This window comes from Petaurus breviceps, unplaced genomic scaffold, assembly GCF_028583685.1.
Source record: "Petaurus breviceps papuanus isolate PSGF00001 unplaced genomic scaffold, PetGlider_PUasm1.0 90845, whole genome shotgun sequence".
Taxonomy (NCBI): domain Eukaryota; kingdom Metazoa; phylum Chordata; class Mammalia; order Diprotodontia; family Petauridae; genus Petaurus; species Petaurus breviceps.
This window is the reverse complement of record NW_027187359.1, coordinates 15,921,017-15,939,570: the sequence shown is the minus strand read 5'-3', so window position 1 is coordinate 15,939,570 and position 18,554 is coordinate 15,921,017. Positions and strand designations below refer to the sequence as shown.

The window sequence follows — 18,554 nt, the reverse complement described above, 5'->3', positions numbered from 1 at the left end:
GTTCCCATTTTTAGGCTAACATACACTTTAGATTGTTAAGCAAAATATAAATTATAACAATTGTTTAGATGAAGCTTCACAGTAATAAGCTAGTGGCATCTGTCATGTTCCTAAAAGACTGGTTTTTATTACTTCTTTTTTTTATGCTTTACCTCAAAATGTACAATTCTTCCCTTTCATTTAAGGACTGTATTAGCCATTTGTAATTGAGGAAATTTAACAAGGAAAATGAATTCATAGAAATTTGAAACGATAAATCTCATATTATTTAATAAGTACAAATTTATCTTATATTAATAACAATATTTAAAATTCAGACTATCATTTTGGAGAGTAGAAACAGGTTAACATGGCATATGTGATTTTAAGAATTTCAAATTTTTAAAAATTTTGACATGTGACTTCATATTGGAAATTCCCCTATACCAATGCAGATTTATACCTTCTCTGCAATGTATATAGTCTTATAGAGTTTCCTAGTGTATTAAAAAGTCAAATAATCTAACTAGAATCATACAGTGAGTATGTATAAGAGGAAGGACTTAAATACAAATTATCCTGAGTATGAGTCCAACTCTAGATCTAATCTGCCAAGTTATACCATGCATATTATCTAAATTTTTTTTTGGTAAAACATGGTTACCAATGCCTAGGCTTGCAGGTCACCATGAGGCTTTGTTTTTCACTTTTTTTTGGGGGGGGGGAAGGCAAGGCAATTGGGGTTAAATGACCTGCCCAAGGTCACACAGCTAGTAAGTATCAAGTATCTGAGGCTGGATTTGAACTCAAGTCCTCCTGACTTCAAGGTCAGTGCTCTATTCACTGTGCCACCTAGATGCCCCATCATGAGTTTTCAAAGGTATGTCAGAAGAGCAAAAGCTCTGGCAGGTCCTATCATGCAGGTGTCAGGCACATCTTGGACACAGACTTACATGTCTCATTCATTAAAGTCCAGCCCAACTATTGCTTAGAGGGACTCATCACCAGATTGCCCACAACGTCATACACTTTTCAACACATCAACGCACAAAAACGATCTGCTGAGGGATGGCTAGGTGGCATAGTGAATAGAGCACTAGTCCTGAAGTCAGCAGGACCTGAGTTCAAATTCAGCCTCAGACACTTAACACTTACTAGTCATGTAACCTTGGGCAAGTCACTTAATCCCAATTGCCCTGCCTTCCCCCCTCCAAAAAAAAAATCTTCTAAGAAGTTGCAGATGCGCTATTACAAGAGGTGTCCACTACAATGAAATCATAGATCCTTTAGGAATGGTCCTTAATTGGGGCGGATAGGTGATGCAGTGAATAGAGCCCTGGCCCTGGAGTCAGGAGGACCTGAGTTAAAATCCAGCCTCAAACATTTAACACAAAAACTAGCCATGTGACCTTGGGCAAGTCACTTAACCCCAATTGCCCTCCAAAAAAAAGCAATAAAAAAAAAGAATGGTCCTTAAAAAGTCTGAGTTATTGATGTTTCTAACACCAGTCTTATAAATGGTTCCCAAAGGACTTTGATTTTTAAAAATCTCCAGTGCTCTTAAAATTTTTCATTTTTACTGAGTAAGATTCTTGCTTACTATTCAGTAACAGAGAGAATAGGAAATCAGTGTTTGAGAAAAGAAGCTAGAAACTATTTAAGTCATGGAGCCACTAGTTACTTATTCCACAGATGACAGATTCTTCAAATTTGCCATTTCAAAATGTAATTCAATTTGGCCAACTTGGATAGTTTCTACACATTCAATAGCTCTCCAAAGATACATGGGATGGAGGTAGATACCTAGACTATGATTAGCACACAATATCTTCCCAGCATTATTGGACTACATGATCTGTGGTTGGACTATGTGACTATCAAATAGAAGTCTGTGAGAGCAAGGTATATTAACAAAGGATAAACTGCAGGCTTAAAAGTGAGTGTTTGAGTGGCTCAGTGAGTAAGAGCACCGGCCCCAGAGTCGGGATGACCTGGGATCAAATCCGGGCTCAGATACTTAGCACCACACCCAGAAATACCTGGCGGTATAACCTTGAGCAAGTTACTTAACCCCAATTGCTTAAAAAAATAGATAAATAAATAAAAGAGTGTTTTAGGGGCAGCTAGGTGGAGTAGTGAATAGAGCACCAACCCTGGAGTCAGGAGGACCTGAGTTCAAATCCAGCCTCAGACACTTAACACTTACTAGCTGTGTGACCTTGGGCAAGTCACTTTACCCCAACTGCCCTACCTTCCTCCCTCCAAAAATAACAAAAAAAAATTTTTTTAAGTGAGTCTGCCAGAGCATGAAGGCATAGTGGCAACCATGTCCTGGTTACAATTAAAGGACTATGTTCAAATGGCTGAAACTTAAACCAAAGCTAAAGGTGAATACCTCCTGGATCCTGACACAGGCTACTAGAACCTGTTCGGTTCAACACATATTTTATAAAGGTCTACTATGTTCATGACATAGTGATGATACATTCTGGATTAAATCAATGAGATCTATTCCAAAATTCTATTATTGTACAATAGAGTGAGATAGATTGATTTTCATAACATTTATATTGAGAGGAAGCATAGTTAGTATTGAGAGGATGCAGTGGTTAGTACTGATAAGTAGCACATTCTCTATAGAGAATTAGCTTCTGAATCAGAAAGACTGCAATTTAAGTTCCACCTCTGACACATACTGCCTGTATAAAGCTAAGCAAGTCACCCAGCCTCTCAGTGCCCTAGAAAATTCTGAAAGGATTGGCAGAATGGTTGCTGATCTGCATTGGTGGAAGAAGACTCCTCATCTGGAGCTCCTTTGTGTTAATGAAATCACAGGTCTGGACATTAAAAAAATTTTTAATCACATAACAAAAGCAATTATAATTGGGATTTTTTTTAAAGTTTTTATTATCTACTGACTTAAAGCCAAGCAAAGTAGCAGAGTTGTGGGTTTTGTAATGCAGAGATTGTGCAAAGTTTTAGCATTAGTGACTCAGACTGGCCAGTCTCATATCCCTAGGCTGGGAAATATTGTAAACTTTCCAAAAGAATCTATTGTCTTAATGTCCTTTTGAGGTCTTCTGGCACCAGATCACTACATATAACATTATCATAAAGCTCTAACCAAGGAAAACAATATTTCCTTTTGGTTGCTCATATAATAGATTATTATGCTTTTTCTTTAGGTTCCCAGGTCCAAACCCTTACTATGATTTCCTCAATCTTCCCTCATCCCCTAATCCACACTACTAAGTCCAGTTCTCTCATGCTCAGAGTAAGTCTGGTATCAATATTTTGTCTCAACTTAGCTGGAGAGCTAGTTCCCAGTTTATTCTCCATAACGCAGTAATTAGTTTCAGATGGAACCAGTCCCTCCCTGGTGGTGCTAGCAGTAAGAACAGGCACCTCTTGTTGCTCTTTAGTTACAGTTCAAGAACTGTGGTACTCTAGGACCCTAGTAGAACCTTCCCATCTATGCTTCTAAAACATATGAAAATTTGAACCTGGATTCTCAGAAGGATATGCAATTGTTCACATGACTTACAAATATAAAAACTTCTTAGTTTGTGTTTATGAAAAAAATTCTGGTGCCTTATTTGCTTCTTCAAAAATTCTTCAGATGGGGCAGCCAGGTAGCACAGAGAGTAAGAGCACCGGCTCCAGTGTCGGGATGACCTGGGATCGAATCCCAGGCTCAGATACTTAGCACCACACCCAGAAATAACTGGCCATGTAACCTTGAGCAAGTTACTTAACCCTGATTGCTTAAAAAAAAATTCTTCAGACTGGGGACTCTGGAGCTTACAGGGCTAGCTTTAGCTGTGCTCTCTTCATTCCTGGAAGGTCTCATTCTCTGGACTTCTCTATCTCCCCTCCTACCACCTGATCCTTGCTTAGTTTTCTAGTGCCTTTTTCCCTGTTGTGATGCCTCATTAGAATGTGAGCTCCTTGTGGCTTGTATTGGCATCTCCAGCATTAAGCACAGTCTATGTAACTGACTAGATTTGTGATTTAATTGGCAAATGCAGTTTCCTACACCAAGAGTAGCCAGTTGGAAGAGTAGTAGAAAAAGCAAATAAGGCACCACAATGTTTTTAATAAACATGAACTGGGAACTAGGGTCTCAAAGAGCTGCCTCGGAATCATTAAGCTCAATGCCTCATCAAGGGCCACACAACCTGCCTGTGCCAGAACAGGGCCTGAGACAGAGGTCTCTCTAATTCTGAGGCCAGCTCTATGTTCACAAGGTCATGTTGACTCTCAACCAAATATAATAAAGATCTAATGATATAATTCATCTTAATATATTTAGTGCTATGTCCTAGCAAGCATGAAGAGGTAGCCAAGAGCAAGTCAATGTCTTCCTTCTTCTATGGATGGGTCTTCATGGGGCTAACAAGTACTAACTAGTGAATATTAAGAAGCTTTAGCATAAATCACTAAAGTGTGTGGAGAAAATCACAGGAGAAAGTTGTTGCTGACAAGTGCACAGAGAAAACACAATAGAAATTTTTTAAACCAATGTAATAAGAGATAATCAACAAAGCACAGACTGTATTACAGACCATATCTTTTGTCATGGCCTCTCTGCTCTCTCCATCCCTGCACTTAAAAATCTCATTAATCCATTGCCAATCACAGAATCTACTTGGATTTGCTGTAATCATCCCCTCAGATACATTACATTAGTGTAATTTTTGAGCTGTACTTTCTTACAATTAGTCACTTCATACATCTCTGGAGGCCATGTTATGAATACTCCACTGCCTTGGAGACTTTGCCTACTTAAACAGAAATTAACCACTTTCCTGATTTATGATGTGATTTCTACCAGATTTCTTCTTGCTCATCTTACCTTCACATGTTTGACCATCTGCAGAGATGGCGAAACCTTGTTCACAGATGCAGTGAAAAGAACCATCTGTATTCAGACATTCTCCATGAGGACCACAGAGCTCTTTTTGCTCACATTCATTAATATCTGGAATTTAAAATGAATTACAAATGATTAAAGAATCTTCTTACATTTTCCAGTGACATCAGACATAAGATCCAGTGACTGACATCTTTAGAAAAATCTCTTAAGGGAATGGTAGAAATTTCCTGTTTTTTTTTCTTTTTAATTTTAAAAATTCTATTTTCAGTGATTATCATCAAACGACAATGCAAATATAAAAGCACAACAGCAGTTACTATGCATAGAACCATGAGCTCAATTTATTTACAATTTAACAAAGTCATAATAATAATTTGCTATTTACTTCCATGTCTCCTTCTGACTTTTTTATTCTGTATTTTTTGAACACTGAAATTATTACTATTTTTACATAATCACAGTGCATACAAAGTTGCTCTAATTTTGCTCTACTACTATGGTTAGATTAAATTGAACTTATTTTGGAACTGGACTAGAGTAATCTCTCTATAAGACAAGTCACAATGTAGGAGTTGCATTATTATGAGTAGTAGCTAGGTTACATGCTTCATTAAAGGATGCCAAACTTCTAGAAAATATTTACTGGACAAGGAATGTTTCATTTTATTTCAAAATAGATATGTTTACAGAAGAGATATTTTGCATTTTCAGACATCAATTAGATTTATTCAGTCTATTTTGTTAGTGGCATGCCCTCAGCATGAGCGATTATTATCTACCCAGCCAGGATTCTGTGGTGCTACAAAGGTGTCGACAATGCATGATGTGCTTTGCAGCAATTAATGTTTGTATTATTTGAGGTGTTCTTAACAAATCAGACAGACCCTCAGAGAAGACTAAGAATGAGCCTTCGGCAGGCTAGATAAGAACCAGGAGATAGCAGAGTCAAGGAAGCCAAGAGAGATTGCTTCTCTTTGTGGTCTCTCCTGCTCTAATTTATCTTCTCCCTTCTTCTCTGATATCAATACAATCCTATAATTATCATCTTTATTTGGATCATTTTTAAGTCTACATGTCCAACCTCATCTCCCCCCTTAGCTCCATTCCTATATGCATACATGCCTACTGGACATCATCTGGTTGTCCCACTATTACTTCAAAATGAAAATACCCTACATTTAATACATCAGCTCACCATACTACCCAGGTTACATCCACGCTCATGAAACTGAAATGGAACCAACAATTTCCTATAGTTTCCATTTCTACCTTGTATCTCTCCTCCTAATCTCTAAATGAAAGGCAGCATAGTATAGTCAAACGACTGTGGAATATAAATGAATTTACCACTTATTACCTGTGAAAATTTAAGTAAACAATCAACCACAGTAGGTCTCAGTTTCTTCCTTGTAAAAAAGCAAGGGTATTGGACTAAATGACCTCTAAGGTCCTTTCTAGCTCTAAATCTGTGATCCTAGAGAACAATGTGTGAGTGTGTGTGTGTGTGTGTGTTTGTACTGAAAGTGTGAATATTCTGATAATTATTATTGGATATATTATACCATGTTTAATCAATCATTAAATACTTACTGATTGCCTACTGCCAAGCACTACATTTGCACTCAGGATACAAAAAATAAGACATTCCATACTTCTGAGAAGTTTACACTCTGCTGGGGAAAACAATATGTGCACAGAAAATATATGCACGATTTATAAATACAAAACAATTTCGGGGTAGAGAGCACTAAAAACTAGGGGAATAATGAAAGGTTCTTGAAAAAAGGTGACATTCAATCCTTGAAAGGAACTATGAATTTCAAAAAGAAAAATTAGAATAGAGAGAATTCCTGGTATGGGGGACTACTTGTGCTGAGGCTGGAGGTAGGGAATGGAATGTTGGGCAGAATGTATAACAAGTAGGCTAGCTGGGTTGAAATTCAGAGGGTATGAAGAATAATATGCAATCAATCTGAAAAATTAGACTGGAGCAAGAGTAGAAAGGACTTTAAATACCAAAGAGAGGAGGTTGTATTTTATTCTACAGCAAGGGTCTTAACTTTTTTGTGTTGTGGGTCCCTAGCGAAAATCATGTCCACATCTGTTGACCTTATTCCTACTTAAGGGAAATATTAATTTTAGTTAAATGTTTGTAAAAAAGAAGGGATTTCCTGCCCATCCAAGCTCACAGTGGATACCCTGAAATCTATCCACATACCCCTTTTGGGTCTATGGACCTCAGGTTAAGGACCTCTGTCCTTAAGAGAGAAGCCACTCTTACTATATAGTCAGTGAAGGGCTCCTTATTTTCAAGTCCAAAAAAATGTTTCTCCATCTTAACCTTTCTCAACCTCTTTACAACTTTTGAAATGATGTATCTCAATCTATCATCAAATCAATCTCTAATATCACTGGCAACACCATGAGAATACTATCTTTATGTCAAATACCTCCCATTAACTGTTATCTCCTAAAGACCAACATATAACCTTGGTCCCTTATTTTTCTCCTGTACACAAGAAGCATATAAATCTCCGTGCTCAGATAACAAAAACATATTTGCCCTGAGACATTTGTGCTTCATCCAGTTGTTTACAGTATCCTATATCAGCTGTTTCATATGTCTCAAATTATGTGGCTAAGATTAGGATGTTAATATATCTGATTTAGAATCTTGTCCTATAATCAACTGCATGGAGATCATTGGATATAGAGTTGAAAGGAAGCTTAGTAATCAGAAAGTCTAATACCCTAAAATTACAGATGAGGAATGTGAGGCTTACAGAGGAAGTGACTTACCTAAGGAGAAATAATTACTAAATAGTAAAGCTGAGATTTAAACCCAGGTTGTCTAATTCCATATCTCGGATTCTCTCCATTACACCACCCAGCCTTCCATGATAAAATGACCATAAGTACTATTTATCTGACAATTAATACAAGGACAGAGCAATTTTCAAGTTATCGCTGTTTATTTCCCAACATACTCATCCTGCTGATAAAGTTCAGCACTTCCTCCTTTATAAAGTCTCTTGTATCCTCCTTTATCTTTTCATCTTTATTAGAAAAGCATAGCCCAAGCCCTGGTAATCTTTTGCCTTGGCTACTACAAATTCATTCTTACTGGTAACATCACTTCCTCCAAGCACTGGCTAATTTTTTTTTTGTTTTCTTCCAAGCATACTGACTACACCACGTGCCTTTTTCAAAGATTTCAATTTGTTTCTCATTGTTTTATGGATCAAATCCAAGTTCCCCACCCTTTACCAGTGGCCCTTGACAAAGTTATCCTAGATCTTATTTCTTTGACTTTTTCTTACACCTTAGTATAGTTCATTAAAAGCTTCGTGTACCTATTTCAGAATTAGATAAAACAGGCATAGAATTCTGTAAGTTATTAATTAGCCAATGAGCTTGAAAAATTTTTTTCTTAAATTTTGATGACAGGAACTGCAAAAGAAATCCCAGGGTTTTTCCAGGAAACTGCTAACAAAGATCAGCCTGGATATCTTGATCTAGAGAAACATATGCATTCAATTTGGGCTACACTTATTGAAGTATTTCTAAACGAGTCTTGCTAGTAGCTTTGAGCTAAAAACCAGACTGTATTTAAGTTGGGTCTCATTCAGCAGTCCCAGATTCCACAGAATAACAGAATCTTGAGTTAAGTCAAAATGTGAAACTCAAATAGATTGAGAATCTCAGTTTACCTACCACATTATTAACGAGACAGTTAAAATACTCTTAAAATATGAACCGTAATTTTAGCAATTAAAGGCATTGTTTCTGATTTTACAAATGCAGTAATTGAGGCACAGAGAGGTTAAGAGACTTGCCTAGGGTCATAGACCTAGTAAATATCTATGTAGAACTAGAAAGTGGATTTTCTTGACTCTTGGTTCATTGATTGACCTATCCACTCCACAACATAGCCTCACATAGGAGAGAACTGCGAAGTCAATCTGCTATTCATGAAGAAGTTTACTCTTTTAACAAATCTGAGCTAATTAATGTGCTCTGAACATATCTGATTTTATTTCTCCATGTAGAAAATTAATCCACTCTAGAACTCAATAATAACCAATATAGGAAAGAATTGTCATAAGTTTAAAAATGACTTGAAGTTCCTAACAATATTAATAGCTAGCATTTACATGGTGGCTAGGTGGTACAGTGGATAGAGTGCTGGGCCTGGAGACAGGAAGACTCATCTTCTTGAGTTCAAATCTGGCCTAAGACACTTAATAGCTGTGTGTCCTGGGCAAGTAATTTACCCCCATTTCTTCATATGTAAAATGATCTAGAGGAGGATATGGTAAACCACTCTAGTATCTTTGCTAAGAAAACTCTAAATGGAGTCATGAAAAGTTGGATGTGTCTGAACAGTGACTGAACAAGCATTTACATAGCACATGAAGGTTTGAAAAATGCTTTACATATGTTATCTCATTAGATCCTCATAACTCTATTGGGCAGTTGCTATTATTGTTTCCATTTTACAGATGAGGAATCTAGGACTGAGATAGGATAAGTGACTTGCCCAGGGTCACACAGATTGTAAGTGTTTTTGTTTGTTTATTGAGACTGAAGTCTTCTCTCTCAGCATGGGAATTTGGACCTGCGGTTCCATTTCTGAGTGGGGCCATTGCATCTCCTTAGTAAGCCTGGTGGTCCCCTTCCTGACAACACACACTCTTGACAGCCTACCATATTGGTATCAAACTTAGTATGGACACCCTGTCAGGTTCAGTTTTATGGTAGCTCAGAACTCCCAAACCCAAAGGATCTACCAGCCTCAGCAACCCTAGTAAGAGGGATTTTAATCCTCTACCACCATATCCAGGGAATAGGAAAAGATATGAACTCAGATCTTCCTGACTGAAAGTTCATTGCTGTACCCTGTGCCATCTACTTGCCTAAGTGAGATAAGAATAATAAAAGAAGATGGTGAGACGACAAATGATTGAAATTTCCTACTAAATTTAAAACTGTAATAGAATATATATTCTGCAAATGACTGATGGTAAAAAGGACTATACAAAGTTACTAGACAGTACTTAACAAATGTTTATGGAATTCAATTGAATTGATTTGATTTTGAAGAACAGAGAGGAATAGAAAATATAGTTGAATGGGGTTGAATGAACCTCAAATGAGAAAAGTTTATTGAACAAAGAGGAGAGGAAGAGGGAGAGGAAGATGGAGAAAGGGAATGAGGGAAATGGGGAGAGGGAGGGGGAGAGAAAGAGAGAGAGAGAGAGAGAGAGAGAGAGAGAGAGAGAACACACTTAGCAGAGGTAGGTAGTGGAGAACAAGAAACGTGCCATGCCCCAAGCTCAGTGTGCTGCACAAGTTACAATAGAAATAAGATTTGGGCTCTGTATTTCTTGGCATTTCTGTCTAAACTCATGTTCATATTGTTAAAATGTCAAAGCATGCCTGAAAATATATTCATGTAAATTTACAACCACTCTATTATTTTAAAACCAATGCAATTTGTCTGAAGACTTGGAAAGATGGAAGTAGTAATTTTAATCTAGAATCACAGCAAATGTTATATGGAATTCATAAAAAACACTGGTGAAAGTTCAACAAGGAGCACAGTCTTATATTTTATTCTTGGGATATCTGTCAAAAGTAGTTTGGAAAGACTGTAAGCACCCTGAAGGCAAACCCTCCCCCCCCCCATATTTTATACTTTCTTTAAATCCCTAGCACTTAGCACAATGTCTTGAACACAATTAATTTCAACAAGAATTTCTTAAGAATCAGGCCCTGTGCTAGACACTAGGGCCACAAAGACAAAAATGAAAACATTCTTTGCACTCAACAAGTTTACATGCTATTGAAAGAAATCCCACCTCAGACAATTACTAGCTGTGTGACTGGGCAAGTCACTTAACCTGTCTGTGCCTCCATTTCAGTATGTGTAAAACAAGAGGGAACTGGACTCAAAGTGCCCCAGAAGTTCTCTTCCAGTTCTAAATCTATCATGTATACATATAAGTATATAAAGAATAACAAAAAAAATCATTTATTAAGCACCTACCATGTGTCAGGCACTACTAAGATTGGGGATAAGATTATTAAAGAAGACTGGCTCTGCTCTCAAGGAGCTTACAATCTAATGGGAAGAGACAACACAGAAAAGGAGCTAGGGAAATGAGGTGGGAAGTGGATGACACTGGGGGTATCTTACAGAGATGAAACCAACTGATTGGAGTGAGATCAGAAGTCCAGGTTCTGTCCTTTATAATGGAAGGCCTTGGGAGAAGTTAGCCCTTAAATCAAAGGGGAGAGGAAGCAGACGGAGATGGTGTCAATCAAGATTTGAGTTAGAAGATGAGCTTCACCTGGGATGGGCCTCTTGTTCCATGAAATAGAAGCAAGTTAGATTAGGGAGAGAGGTCGCCAGCAGATGGGTCAATAGGAAAAGACTAGAGAATAGAACTTGAGATGAGTCTTAAAGGAATTGAGGGATGTTATAATGTGTAACTGAAGAGGAAGGAAGTACATTATGGGCATGGGAACAACTAGTACAAAAGCAAAGGAAAAAGAATCAGAGTAACATATGAGGAATAACAAGAAAGCCAGTTTGCCCAGGAGTGAAGAGAAGTAACGTATAACAGGTCTTGAAAGGTCGATTAGGGCTACAGTACAAAGCTCACAGTAGATATTTTCAATATTATTTCTTGCTACTGATTGAAATATAAGTTAGTTATGTTATTATTCAAATATGTATAAGAGGGTAGACACAACCCTCTGCCTCCAAGTAAATGCTATTAGAGAACATATGGCTATCTTGAATGAAAACCATCCATGTCTGTTACAATGTGGCAATAAGAAGACATTCAACATAATTATATTTCTAATGGTATGTTATGAGGTTTAAAAGAATCAAAATAACAAAAAACATATACAACATAAAATTAAATATTACAGTAAATTTTTAGGGTGAAAAATATGGGACAGGTTTGAGGGAAATGGAGGAATGATTTTAAGGTGTTGCATTAGGAGTCAAAAGATCTATTCCTGTAGGGGCGGCCAGGTGGCTCAGTGAGTAAGAGCACCGGCTCCACTGTCGGGATGACCTGGGGATTGAATCCGGGCTCAGATACTTAGCACCACACCCAGAAATAACTGGCCATGTAACCTTGAGAAAGTTACTTAACCCCGATTGCTTAAAAAAAAAAAAATCTATTCGCTATTCTTGGGCCCAGCACTGAGTCACAGACTCAATTCTGATCAAGTCAAAGAATCGTTGCTTGTTAGAGCAGGAAGAGTTCATCTTTCTAACCCCTTCATTTCCAGATGAGAGAACTGAGACGTAGAGTTGCAGTGACTTGCCCAAGGTGACAGAGTTTGGTAATAGTAGAACTATGGCTATTAAAACCCAAGACTCCTATTTCCCAATAAGTTCCTTTTCCCCCATGCCATGTTGTCATATAGCCTCAATGTATCTTTGTGTCTTTATTTATAAAGTGGTTCCTCTGTTCATTAAACTTAGGGTTTATCTATGGAGACAAGACAAATTAAACAAAAATTCAAGTGATAACATTTCAATAACAATGGAAGAAATGTCAAAGGACAGGAAAGACTGATATGGCTTTCATTTGATTTGTGCACTTCTGTGCAGAAAAACAAATTATATGAATGGATAAAGTAAAAAATGGAGACAATCTCTTCCCTGTCTTAATCACATGATTATTGTGAGGCTTAAATATGATTATGAATGTAAAATTATTTTAAGAAATAATAAAATTATAAATTAGAGGAGTAATGGGCAAAATTTAGGACAAAATTATTTGAGAAGCTGTAATTCTCAGAGAAATGGTAGGTAGATATTGGACAAATGGTGGCATTCAAGAAAAGGGACATTTGCTCCACCAGAGAAGGTGGGGGCATGCATGTCAATGGAAGACTTAAAAAGTAAGGGGTGAATCAAAGTCCTTGAGTGAATGAGTGTAATCAACACATACTATAGGTGACAGAATCTTGGGAAGGAACCATATGAATAATCTGTATTGACAAAGCTGATTTATAAACAAATAAGTAAGATTTAGAGATAAAAGTAAGCCTGAGATAAACTAACCCAAAGTAACAAAAGTAAATAAAATAGTACAGTGTTAGATCATGACCGGGAAACACTGGAGAAGCTAAGAAACATGAACAAAATAAATTTCATAACAAAATAGTACCTTGACACTCTTTCTTATTAATTAGCTGGAAGCCACTGGAACAAGTACATTCATAAGAACCTTCCGTATTAGTGCAGTCTCCTCCCTGACAAACACTGCTGTCCTCCAAGCATTCATTGATATCTGAAATCCAAGCAAGAGCCAAAATAACTTATACAGGCAATAAGAGGAAAGTTTGTGACATTGTTTTCCTTTATTTTAAATCCCCAAATTATGTAAATTATAGCATATATCATTTATCAAATGTGATTTTTGGATAAGTGGATGAGAGTGTTTTCATTTTTGGATCTTTTCATCTAAATAATGATACACCTTCGAAACAGCTTGGCTTTTGGCAAAAAATTTTTAAAGACTATCTCTGCAATTTCCATTAACAAACAGGAAATAAATAAAAAACTGGGATTATATAACTAGCAATGGCTAACTTGGTTACATAATTTATGATGATGATTCTTATATGAAATAAAAATGCATTGTAAAATCTTAGATCAAATGATCAAGAAATATTTTGAGTATAATGTAATATGCATCAAAGGCAAAAAATGGAATATTAAGACATTAAATCCCTGAGTTTAAAGCCTCAAAATTTATCTGGAAAGACAAGTTAAATAATAATTCAAAAAGTAAATAGTAATTCAATAGGACAAGAGAAGAAATAACATTATTTACAAATTTGATCAAAAAAGGAACTGGAAGAGAGAAATACTGGATGGTACAATTGTCTGAAAATGTCCTTTGCAGAGATATTCACATTGCTGCCATGGCTTGAGCCTTCACTCTTCCTAAAACCATTTTTATACCTTCCTGATTGGTCTTTTACCTCTAGTTTATCATTCCCAACCAAGCCTAATGCTTAACCATATCATGAATCCTAATGCTTAACCATGTCATGAGTCCTAATGCCTACCTGCTCACATTATCCCTATGCTCAAAACCCTTAACTGTCTCCCTTTTATTGATCTGGACTTGTGGTACCATCAGTACATGAATTATGCATCAGAGGTAGAATCTGAATTCTGGCCTTCCAGAATATAGGCCTGGTCCTCTATCTACAATGCCATGTTGTCTCCCATTAGAACCTCCCACCTTCTCCACTTCCTCTTCTCATCAAATCAAATAAAAATTCCTTGACGTGGCATTCAATTCATTATAATCTGGCTCTAAACTACATGGCCAATCTTGTTGCATTTTATTTCCCTTCCCACATTCTGCAACTGCACATCATTCCCTGATATTATCCATTATTTTTCTGCTTCTATACTTTTATATTCACACTGTTCTCTTCACCTGGAATGATTTCCCTCAGCATCTCTTTCTGTTGAAAATCTTTCTTCAGGGTCTCTGTTAGGTGAAATCATTGTCCTAAGCTCTTCAAAAGCTAATTGTGTTTGCTTAAAAGTGGCAGGTTAAAGATGGAGGACTTATAAAATAAAGATTCCCTTTTGAAAGTAGGTGATTGGTGGAAGTTTATTCTCATTAAAAAAAAGTTATCCCCGATTAGGAGGAAAACACAAGGGATGATAGGATCACAAATTTAGATCTGGAAAGGAACTTAAAGTTCAACCCACTCATTTTATGTAGAGGTTAAGTGACTCGCACAAGGTCATACAGTTACGCAAATGTGGGAGACAGAATTTGAACTCAGGACACTGTCCACTGAACTACCTAAGAGGTAAAATAATGAAGATTAGAGAAAACTTGGCATCAATTGTCTCAATCTTTTCTGTTCTGTTTGGGAGGTAAACAGATTAAAACACAAACAGTGTAACATGCTAACATAAGTAAGGCTGTTCTAAGCTCACAGGAGGTAGAAAAAGCCAGACCCTGAAAAAAATAGTAGAACATGAGAATCAGTTTAAAGTCAAGCTTTCTTAACATAATCAAAACAGAATTAGATTTTGGTTATTTTCTCAATTTCTTTTAGAATCACCATGCCAACAAAAAGCAAATTGGACATAATGAAAACAATGGAGGTGGCAATTTTCTCTATCCTCATCTAGGCTGGCCCTCAAACAGCAAACAAGTCCTTTACCAGTTTACTACCAGAAGCCTCTCAAGCTTGGAAGAAATTATCAAGTGTTTGTGATCCATTGGCAGAGCTTCAGAGGGAACTGAAAATTCATGGAAGGCAACTTGACTATTCTAGTCCAACTCTTTCATTTTATATGAGAAAAATGAGACCAAAAGTCTTCCCTAAGTTTTCATAGGAAATTGTAGGATTACAGATACTGTATAGGATAGAAAGAATCTTAGAGGTTATCTAATGCAGGGCTTCTTCAATTTTTTCCACTTGCAATCCCTTTAGTGCTTCTTAAATTATAGGTCATGACTCCATATGGGATCAGTAGTATATGCATTAGTAGTAAAAACTGAGGCCCAGAGACATTAAATAATTACCCAAGCTTACAGAGTCATTAAGTAATAAAACCAACATTTGAATTAAAGTCTTCTGACTCCAAAGACAATGGTTTTTCCATTGTAAAATAGATTTGAACCCAGATTCTTTGACAACAAAGGCAACAATCTTTCTACTCTACCATCACACCTCCAACTACAGGTAGGCTTTGAACTTGACTCCTTCGACTCCAAAATTTGTGTTACTATCTCTGCACTACATAGCTGTGAGAAAACCAAATCTGTTTATATAGGTAAAGAAACAGGAATGACATGCAAGACAAAGGTATCTGATTGCATTTAAGTTTCTCTTATTTAATAAACATTATGTAAAAGGTAACTTCCCATAAAAGTTTAATTCTGATTGTGGTTCTTTGTTCTATTTTGATAACAAAGAGTAAGACTGATTTTACAATGTCATAGTTTGAGGTTTCATGAATTATTTTGGGGTTCAAATATCTAGGCTTTTGAATAAGGAGATTAATACAGTTCAACTCTTCAAATCACAAAACATAGAAAGATCCCCATCTAGTGGTAGTTCATTATCAGAGCGTTAGCCTTTATGTGACCCATTAACCTTCTGGGGTCAGAGCAGTGGACTTGGTAGCAAGTTTATTTCTTTATATCCTTAACTATTTTTGTTATGCTGTAAAAGAATGTAATTCCACACACCAAACCTACTTCCCTCTCTAAAAAAACTTCTAAGAAAACTAGTTTATGCAAATAAACTGACCAATAGCATTGTAGCAACCATTGGCATTTCCCAAATAGTAATTTCAAGAAGCTTATACCAAAAATCAATAAACAAACTGAGCTTCAGAGAAAATTAGTGCTAAAAGGTTAGGCAGAACCAAGATAGTTAGGATACAAAAACAATCCTGAGGGGTTAGAAAACTAGACAAAATTAAGCAAAATGAAATTTGACAGGAATAAATGTAAATCTAAGACTTAGATTCAATAAACTGACTTCACAAATACAAGATGAGGGAAAGCATGGTATGAGAGCAATTTTTATGAAAAGATCTTGAGGCTTTCATGGAATGTAGGTTCCATATGAGTCAATACCATGGTACAATAGCTAAAAGGCTAATAAAATTGTAGGCTGAATTAAGACAGGTATAATAGCTTCCAGGTAAAAGGTGATCAAATCCCATAAGCTGTACTACTCAGACAACATCTAAAATTTTGTGTTCACTTCTAGATACTTCATTGTATAAAAGATATTAGCAAGTAAGAGAGATTATATAGTGGAACTACCAGAACTGTATGAAAGGCATTGGGCCCAGTGCCATACAAGGATTAGATGAAAAAAAAATGGAGACATTTAGCCTACACTAGAGAGAAGATTCAAGAGGAACATGGTCACTGTCTTCATACTCTTAAAACCAGTAATGTGCTGAGATGTATTCTATTTGGCCCCACAAGGAAGAACTAGAAGAAAGGGCAGAAGTTGCCAAGATGCAATTTAGAACTGAGGCAAGAAAAAAACTTGATAGTAATTAGAGGTGTCCAAGAATGAAAGTGGCTGCCTTGAAAGGTAATGGATTCTCTGTCGCTGAAGGATATGATCCAAGTGAAAGTTGGATGATGACTTGGGATGGTGAGGGGGAGAGGAATGTTAAGTGGAGTTGTATTAGGCATACTTGTTTTGGTATGGGATGAACTGAATGCTTATGAAATTCCCTTCCAATTTTAAAATTTGGTGATTCTGACTTACAAGACAAATTTTTACATTGATGTGTGCTTTTTCTGATTTCTGGTATTAGAAATTCATTTTTCAACCTCAGCCCTTTTCTAACTATTTTGTAACTAAGAAGAGCTACCCTGATTTCTCTCTTCTGTTGAAGTAACTCTATTACACAGCAGCTTGAGTAGTAGAAAAAACAAAGGACTAAAAGCCACGAAGCTTGAGACATAGTCTCAGCTCTACCGTAATCTTCTTACGTAATATTTAGAAATCATTTTGCCTCTCAGAGCTTCAATTTCAACTATGAAATAAGTAATTTAGAATTTGAAGTTCTTAGAGTTCTAAAGTTCTATGTAAGGATCACATTCCACAGCCAAGTCCTCACCTTCACAATGGTCTCCTACTGCAGATGCTCTGTAACCCTGATCACATAAGCACCTGAAAGATCCTTCTGTATTTCTACATTGTCCATTTGTGCACAGATGGCGGTGCTCACATTCGTCAATATCTGTGAACCAAAATTAAATCTATGAGGCAGTGCTTTTAAAAAGTACTTTTATCATTCATGTAAACAAATAGCTTATTTCAGTAATTGTTCTACCATACCTTTGATAATTCAACTTGCAATTTTCAGCAGGAACTTTCTGTGAATTGAAATCTCTTAAGAGGAAAATCTATCTTGCAATGGAAAAAAAAAAACCCTCAAAATATTCTATTACTGCTTGTTGAATTCTGCATCTATTTAACCAAGGTGTTCAAGCTATAAGTGACAAGTGACTCACTGCGTGTATTCTATAGTCCCAGAGTTCCCTTAGCACTTCTGTATTGTCTTTCCAAATGAATGTTTAGAAATATTTCATATTACTCCATTTTTATTTTTCTAACTCTATCTCAAACTTCTTAAAGGGAAGAATCCATAATTTTATGGTTTTATAGAAAGTGACTTTGCCTAACTATACTAAGGCCAATGCTCTAAATAAAAAGGACATTTAACAAGTTAATAAACAGGATTAAATCAATAATTAATCGATCTGAAAACATTTATTAAGAGCCTACTAAGTGCCAAGGATTATGGTAAGTCGAATAGTCCTTGCCTTCAAGGAGTTTATGTTGTTCTGGAGTTTTAAGTGGGAAAGCAGGAGTGGCTACTTGCTTATTTGGACAGTAACTAGAGCAACTCATTTTCTTTGGGTTTCAGTTCTACATCTCTAAAATACTTATATATGGCCCTGAGTGTTCTTACATATCACATTTGCATATGCACATATAATCCTACATATATATGATGAATTTAATGGATCAATTTTAAATCTTTATTATTTTATTAAATATATTTTATATAATTTTATATATTTTGTAAAATTACATATTATATGTAATATTTTGTAATATATAAATCTATATTATATAGAGAACACGG

The 18,554-nt window shown here is 36.3% G+C and overlaps 1 protein-coding gene across 10 annotated transcripts in view; it reads right to left on the bottom strand.

Moving 5' to 3' along the window:
- LTBP1 (latent transforming growth factor beta binding protein 1) overlaps positions 1-18,554 on the bottom strand; it is a 484,412-nt gene that overhangs the window by 80,656 nt on the left and 385,202 nt on the right. For 7 of the 10 annotated variants that reach the window (XM_069072171.1, XM_069072172.1, XM_069072176.1 and 4 more), the window contains 3 exons: positions 17,520-17,642; positions 13,054-13,176; positions 4,835-4,960 (listed from right to left, as the gene is read on the bottom strand). In XM_069072171.1, the coding sequence (XP_068928272.1) occupies positions 4,835-4,960; positions 13,054-13,176; positions 17,520-17,642 (372 nt within the window). The remainder of the gene's footprint in view (positions 1-4,834; positions 4,961-13,053; positions 13,177-17,519; positions 17,643-18,554) is intronic. The other 3 variants (XM_069072175.1, XM_069072174.1, XM_069072179.1) reach the window with 3 other exon arrangements.